Source organism: Salvia splendens, chromosome 14 (assembly GCF_004379255.2).
Source record: "Salvia splendens isolate huo1 chromosome 14, SspV2, whole genome shotgun sequence".
NCBI classification, from domain to species: domain Eukaryota; kingdom Viridiplantae; phylum Streptophyta; class Magnoliopsida; order Lamiales; family Lamiaceae; genus Salvia; species Salvia splendens.
In genome coordinates this window covers 21,806,124-21,813,616 of record NC_056045.1, presented here as the reverse complement: position 1 = coordinate 21,813,616, position 7,493 = coordinate 21,806,124, and the positions used below count along the sequence as shown (strand labels likewise).

Below are 7,493 nucleotides of genomic sequence, written 5' to 3'. Positions count from 1 at the left end.
AGACGCGAGGGCTGTCGGGAATCGTAGGCATGAGGTGGGGCAGCAACAGCTCCAGGCAGCAGCGCTGTTGCCAAGGGCTGGAAACTCGGTGGATCCCAGGAGAGCGGGCGCTGGGGCAGCGGCAGTGGTATTGATGGGTACAATACCGGGTGATCAGACTGCCAAGGCGGTGTGCCCAAGCATGGGTTGTGCTGCTGCTAGGAGGGCTCGGCGTGTTGGTATGATGGAGGTCCGTAGGTGTAGTCCCACGCACGGTCTTGCTGCTCCGACTGTTATGAGGTCGTCTGGCTCGACCATGGTGGGTCCCAGCAAGTGGGCTGTCGGGCCAGGTAGGGGTGATGTTGCTGGTGCGCGATGTAGGTGTCCGGGACGGTGTATGTCAGTGGTTCGTAGTGCGCGTAAGGCGGCTATGCGGTGGCGTTCAGCGGCGGCCCGTCGGGTAGGTCAAGTTCGGGGCGCAGATACTACCCCGATGCAAGCCTTGGTGCGCTAAAGGGGGGGCGCAGGAATCGGGTGTGGCGTCGCCTGTGTTGCGCCTACTCGAAGAACAACAGCGTCAAGTCGGGCTGCCTCTAATTTGTTAAGTGCAGCTGCGACACGCTCAAGCTGCGAGGTCATGAACTCTTCCAGTGAAGCCTCCACCAGTGGCGATGACTCCCTCGGGCATGGCACTCCCCAAGGTTGATGGTGTCGATTCCTGTCGGTATGAGCCATGAGTTGCGAAGATGAAAGCACCAATTGTTAAGGGTGAAGTTCCCTTAACATAGTCGCGGGAGCTTTGCCCGTCGATCAAACCAAGATTTAGGATTGCAAAAGAAAGTAAAACGCGATAAAAGGATAAAAGGAAAATAAGATAATTTGATATTTCTTGAACGATGGAAATGAATAACAATGTCTTTATTTATAATGCTAATACCTAACTTAGGGAATAAGAAACTAATTATATGGGAAAGATATGCAAATCAATAACTAAATAAATAGTAAGGTAGAGGGAATATTTAGAGATATGCTCGTATCAAAGTGCGTACATATTATCACTACACAGTCTAGGTGAAATATTATAACTTTAATTTTAAACAAACAGTGATTTAACTTTTGATCGCTTCAAAACCAGTTCACAATTATTTTCGGAATAGTGTGTTCCACAGTTCTATCCTTTTGATATGAGCAACTATTTGATTAATTTTCAATATTTGAATTAAGATAAATTGTGTACCAGATTGTAAACGTTAATTGATTTCGATAGCATACGTGGATCATGTTTCGTTAAGAAAATGTGCACTTGGTTTTCGTGCTATATTCAATAACCATAATGTATATTGTTAGTTTACATGCGTAATTTTTTGACATAAAATTATATTCCAATATTCAGGAAAATCCACAAAAAATTTGGTTGAAAAGAGCCGAGTAAATTTGATCTAGTAGTTTCATGGTGAAAGACTTATTTTCACATCAATTGCTAAATCTCCTCCAAATTATCCTTGAGCAAATATACTACTCCATGTCCCTTGAAAATAGTAGATTGAACAGTGGTCTTTTCAAAGCTTTTCACGTTAACCACAGTTATCTATTTACGCAAATGTATAAAACCAATTTAAAATTTTAGTGAAAAAAAAACCACCGCAGTAGTGAAGGTGAAGCTGTTCTTTCAATTGCAAAGATCCGCTCTCTCTTCCCAACGCCTCTAGTAAAGATTCACAAGCGTTCAACGTCTTCCATTTGTGTGATTCAATTTCTGTGTTTTTTAAGTGGTCCTAAATGGACTCAATCATGAGGAGAGACTAACTATCTGAGATCTGACAAGCAGCTAATTCGACTGGCAACCTCCACTGAAGTAAGATTCTGTCTTAGATGCTGTGAACTAATTTTCCTTGTATTTTCCTGTTCCTGTTCTTTAGCATTTGTGTGTTTATCGCATGTTCCCCACTCAGTAGAAATGTGCAGGTCGAAATGTATATGGCAACGTATGGAATCTAATCTAGATGCTTAAATTTGATAGCTGTTCATATACTGTTTGCATATTAAATTTAGGGGAATTGTGGTTTGCATATTTAAGAAGTGATGTGAATTGTGCACATGTTAACAACATGCTGTATTAATTATGTTTTAAAGAGGTTTGTGATTGTGCATTATGATTTTGAGGATTTCTGCAAAATGTTATATATTGTCCGTAGTTTTTGGGATAGGCTATTGAAGAAAGAGTGATAAGAGGATGGCGAAAGGAAATTTGTTTTCATCAGTCAAGAAGGCTCTAGGCCTGCGTTCCAAGGTATGCCACGTTTGATTGAATGATGAGATTACAGTTTAATTGTTTGCTAAAGTACGATGATTGATTGATGGATTTTTGATGCATCTGATATTTGCTTTGGTTCATGATTGCAGAGATCAAGTAAATCACAGAAGATATTGCTTGTGAATGAAATGCCATCGGTTTCTGATTTACCGAACCCAGAGCCTTTTGAGGTTTCTAATCCTCCTCCACAAGTGGGAAACACGAGGTCGACAGAGGTGGATAATCAGTAGATACACGCCCCTCGCTCTGTGGCTACTGAAGCTGAAATAACTGCTGTGGAGGCTATTCCGGAGGTAGTTCCACTGCCAACAGTGGCTCGAGTTTCTGGAAAACACCAGGAGGAAGTTGCAGCACTCAAAATTCAGACAGCATTCGGTGGTTACTTGGTATGCTGCAATGCAAATTTTCCCTTTTTACTTCATTAATGAACTTGATAAGATAGTCCCTTTTTTCAAGATTGAACTGTTTTTTATTGCTGATGCAGGATTCTAGATATAGTCATGCTTATATGCTGGCTTTGATCTGGCTCTGTTGGTTTGTACCTGATTTGTGGATCTATTATCAATGCCTCATTGGCTATACTTGTAGAAAGTGAAGAATGGCACATTACACAGTTCTATAACTACTGACTATATATTAAAGATCAGTTGTAAGTTGAATTATGTCTAATAGGGGCTGGCTATTATGTTCCTGATTTTCAGGCGAGGAGGGCATTGCGAGCTTTGAGAGGGCTAGTCAGATTGAAGTCCCTTGTTGACGGATCAGCATCGGAACGGCAGACTTCAAGCACTCTGAAATGTTTGCAGACTCTATCTCGGTTGCAATCTCAGATCCAAAACAAGAAGAACCAGAATGTTGGACGAAAGTAGGGCAGTTCAGCGACAGCTCTTGCAGAAACGTGTAAAAGAGCTGGATAGCTTGAGAGTGAGTTCTTTCTATGATGCAAATATGTCTTTGTCACAAATCTAGCACCTGCGCATAACGCAAATCCACTCTGCATATGCTGATATTTGATATGTGCGGATCCTTGTAAATGTGATTGCTTGCTAGCTTACACAAGTTATAGTTATTCCTTGGTTACTTTTTTCTGAATTTTTGTTAAGGTTTCAGTATCCCTTTCAATAAAAGACTCTTCCCTTTCAATAAAAGACTCTTCTATTTTGGTGCAGATGGCGGAGGAATGGGATGATAGTCCACAAACGAAAGAGGAAACTGAGGCGAGCTTGCTCCAAAAATACGAAGCTGCAATGAGACGCGAAAGAGCTCTTGCTTATTCCTACACTCACCAGGTACTTCTTATTGGACACAAGGACCTCTATTTGAGAACATTGGCACCAGCACTAACTTAATAAAATGTCACTTAAAACAGCAAACTTGGAAGAAATCAGCAAAATTAAACAACTTATTGTTCATGGACCCAACAAATCCTCACTGGGGTTGGAGCTGGGCTGGAACGATGGATGGCTGAAACACCCCTCGAGACTAAAAATACAACAGGGAAAGATCTCAACCGTGATTGTTCATCATTAAAAAAGGCAGCACTGGAACTGCTGCAGGAGAAATCACAAAGTCCTTTGCTCGCCATCAGCTAAACTCTGAAAATCCATCTCCAGCAGCTACTCAGAAGCTGTCTCATAGCCACCAGGCCACTGCCCTTCCGTCTCCAAGGGCTGTATCTTCATTGGCAGCACGAAAACTAAGAAATGCCAGCCCAAAGGTGAGCATGATGAGTCAAGAGGATGACTCGAGGAGTGTGTTCAGCGTTCAATCAGAGAGGAAGGAGGAGGCATAGCATGGCCGATTCAGTTAGTAGAGACGACGAGAGCTTGGATAGCTCTCCATCCATCCCAAGTTACATGACACCAACTCGCTTGGCAAAGGCCAGGCTGAAGTCTCAAAGTCCTTCAGGAATGGACAGTGACAAAGAAACATCTGCTTTTGCAAAGAAACGGCTTTCTTTTCCATCTTCACCGGGCCAGGCTAGGCTAGGCGACATTCAGGCCCTCCAAAAGTCAACCTGAGCTCCTTAGTGAATGGTGATGTGAATGGAGGATCAGTTAATTGACACCCTAAAGGATGCTACAGCAATAAGGAGGCTTTAATCTAGAAAAAGAGATGAAGGAAGTATTTGATTGTTGATAGAGGTTTTTATTCAGAATCCAGTCTTCAGCAAATGTTGCTATAGGTTTTATTTTGTTTTATACTAGCCGTTAAACTCAACCAAATATGGAGGAGACACGATTAAAGATTAGTAAGAATGTTATTCTAGCCGTTAAACTCAACGGGATGAATTATCCCCTATGGAAACGGCTGATGAGAGTAGCCATCGTGGGAAGACGAGCAAACAGGTATATCACCGGTACACCGCAGCCGCCGGAACCTGGAATGAAGGGGTACACAGAATGGGAGGAAGCCGATATGACAGTGTTCTCATGGATAATTGACAACGTCGAAACAGAAATTGTTGTCGACTTTGCACATCACCAAACCGCGCAAGCTCTGTGGGAGAGCCTACAAACTACATTCGAAAGTACTGCAGATCCATATCTGTTGTACGATCTAGAGGAAAAGGCAGGCCGAATCGTGCAAGGGGAACATGGGCTAGAAACATATTGGCGACATCTCCACGGAATCTGGGTCGAAATTGACCGATGCCAACATCAACCTGTGGATTGCTGCGACAAGGGGATTAGCCAACTTCGAACGTATGTAGCAACAAGACGGCTGTTCAAATTCCTAACATGCTTGAATGCAAGATATGACGGGATCCGAAGGGATATTCTCAAGGAAACCCCGTTGCCCTCAGCCGAGACTGCATACGGTCTGGTAAAACAAGAAGCTACCCGGTTGAAAATCATGCCGGCAGCAGACATCGATCTCCAGACCGGCGCAATCAACGATGGATCATCATCGGGCCAAGTCGGACACGGGTTCGCCGTCAGAAACCAGCCACCACCGCGACCAAAACAGCCACCACCACGAACCGCCGCGCAACAGCCCAATCGCCAAGGCTGTTTCAAACCCGACAAATCAAAATTTTGGTGCTCTCATTGCGGAAAACAAAGACATACTCGAGATACATGTTTCCTCCTCGTTGGATTTCCGGAATGGTGGGATGAAAATCAAAAGGCTAAAGCTCGATTAGCTATCGGAGTCGAAGATGGAGGCGGATTATTTCTGCAAGGAGCAGGGAATAGGGAGATGACTAACACCCGTGGGAGAGCAGGAGATACCGGTCCTCAACCGGGTGGAGGCGGCAGGCCCGGCGAGGCAGTCTTCGCGGAGAAGAAAGGAGGCGGGTCATATGGAGGTAACGGATTGGGGTTGAGAAACCCCGATCCCCAATTTGATTTTCAGAATAAACCCCAAAGCATGAGTAATTTAATTTCTGGTCCTTATAGTTCAGAATACATGCAATATAACCCGGGAAAATTACAGTTAGGACCCCAGAAAAACTATATTCCACGTTTGACCCCAAAACTGTCTGAAAGTTCCGTCTTAAGCCCAAATCATTTTGCACCCTTGGAAAATATACATATTGCATGCATTGCCCAAAGTAAAATTGACCCTAAGAAGAGTGAGTGGATTTTTGATTGTGGGGCAACTGATACTATGACCTACGATCTGAAAGATTTTTGTGAATTTAATGGGGCAACTAAAAGCCAAATTCAAACTGCCGATGGAGAGTTGACCGCTGTGGGTGGGAGTGGAACCATTGAAATATCCCCAACCCTGAAGCTTACAAATTACCTCTATGTGCCCAAATTATCTCGTAAACTTATGTCTATCAGCCACGTGATGAAAGAATTAAATTGTACGTTACTAATGCATCCAAATTTCTGTGTATTACAAGATATCAGGACGAGGAGGATAATTGGGCGTGGCACTGAGCGTCAAGGTCTTTATTATGTGGATGAGATTACTCAACAAGGTGGCACCGCGATGCTTGCTCACGGATCTGCAAATCGGGAAGCTTGGTTGTGGCACCGCAGATTGGGGCATCCATCCTCGGGGTATTTAAAATTGCTTTTTCCAAAGTTTTCCCATTTTAAGGATATTACTTGCGAATCTTGTGTTTTGGCAAAAAACCACAGACAATCCTTTAGATCAAGTGATACTCGTGTTAAGACTATTTTTTCTCTAGTGCATGCCGATGTTTGGGGTCCAGCTCCTATTGTTGGTGATCATGGTTTTAAATATTTTCTCATTTTTGTGGATGACTGCACTAGATTGACTTGGGTATATTTTTTGAAGCATAAATCTGACGTTTTTGAAAAATTTACCCGTTTCTTTACAATGATCCAGACACAATTCTAAACCACGATCAAAATTCTTAGATCCGATAATGGTAGGGAATTTGTTAACAAAGACATGACTGATTTTTTTAAAGAAAAGGGGTTAGTTCATCAAACTACTTGTCCTTGCACTCCTGAACAAAATGGTGTAGCTGAACGAAAGAATAGGATAATCCTAGAGGTCACGAGAGCCCTGTTTTTTGACTCAAATGTTCCTAAATTTTTATGGCCCGAAGCTGTTGCCACTGCTGTCTACCTGATTAATCGTTTGCCTACAAAAATTTTGGGTATGAAAACTCCTTTGCAGACTCTCGCATCCCTTACTGATATTCCCCCACCTCTCATACTTCCTCTCAAAATCTTTGGTTGTTCCGTTTATGTGCATGTACCGAAACACGAAAGAGGAAAATTTTCTGTATGTGCAATAAAATGTGTTTTTTTGGGGTATGGGGTAAATCAGAAGGGCTATCGATGCTATCACCCGGGGTCTAGGAAGGTTATAACAACCATGAATTGTAATTTTCTAGAAAGTGAATACTTCTATCACACCCAACCTCGGGGTCAGGGGGGAGTGCTGTTCAGGGGGAGTGTGATAAAATTGGACCCCTCAGTTTTCCGATGCCACATCCAAGTATCTCGAACGTGGAACCAACAGAACAAGCTAGTGTCACTGCCGAGTCAGTCACATCTGCTGTAGAGCCTCCTCAACCGCCTACGCCTGAATCGAGTCCTCCTCCAGTGATATCCGAGGTAATTCCTGAAACTAGCTCAGATAATACAGTTATTACTCCTGACACTTTTGGTGTAGACGAGAATGAGAATGCAGCAGTTGATGGTGATACCGGCCGCTATATACTCCCCAACAGAACTACTCGTGGGGTCCCGGCTAAGAGATACAGTCCTGA

General features: G+C 43.3%; 1 protein-coding gene across 1 annotated transcript; it reads left to right on the top strand.

The window, feature by feature from the left end:
- The first annotated feature begins 2,212 nt into the window (after positions 1-2,212).
- LOC121764341 (protein IQ-DOMAIN 1-like) lies at positions 2,213-4,085 on the top strand. Its single transcript, XM_042160377.1, has 8 exons — positions 2,213-2,269; positions 2,383-2,463; positions 2,575-2,679; positions 2,778-2,877; positions 2,966-3,147; positions 3,463-3,582; positions 3,663-3,729; positions 3,829-4,085. Exons 1-8 carry the CDS (start codon positions 2,213-2,215, stop codon positions 4,083-4,085), a joined length of 969 nt encoding a protein of 322 aa, XP_042016311.1.
- The last annotated feature ends 3,408 nt before the right edge of the window (positions 4,086-7,493 follow it).

Excerpts from the sequence above, each read along its gene's own strand:
- LOC121764341 (XM_042160377.1), top strand. The coding sequence starts at position 2,213 with ATGGCGAAAGGAAATTTGTTTTCATCAGTCAAGAAGGCTCTAGGCCTG. Across the intron at positions 2,878-2,965 it reads ATGCCTCATTGGCTATACTT|GGGCTGGCTATTATGTTCCT; the intron begins GTAGAAAGTGAA and ends TATGTCTAATAG. Across the intron at positions 3,148-3,462 it reads AAAACAAGAAGAACCAGAAT|ATGGCGGAGGAATGGGATGA; the intron begins GTTGGACGAAAG and ends ATTTTGGTGCAG.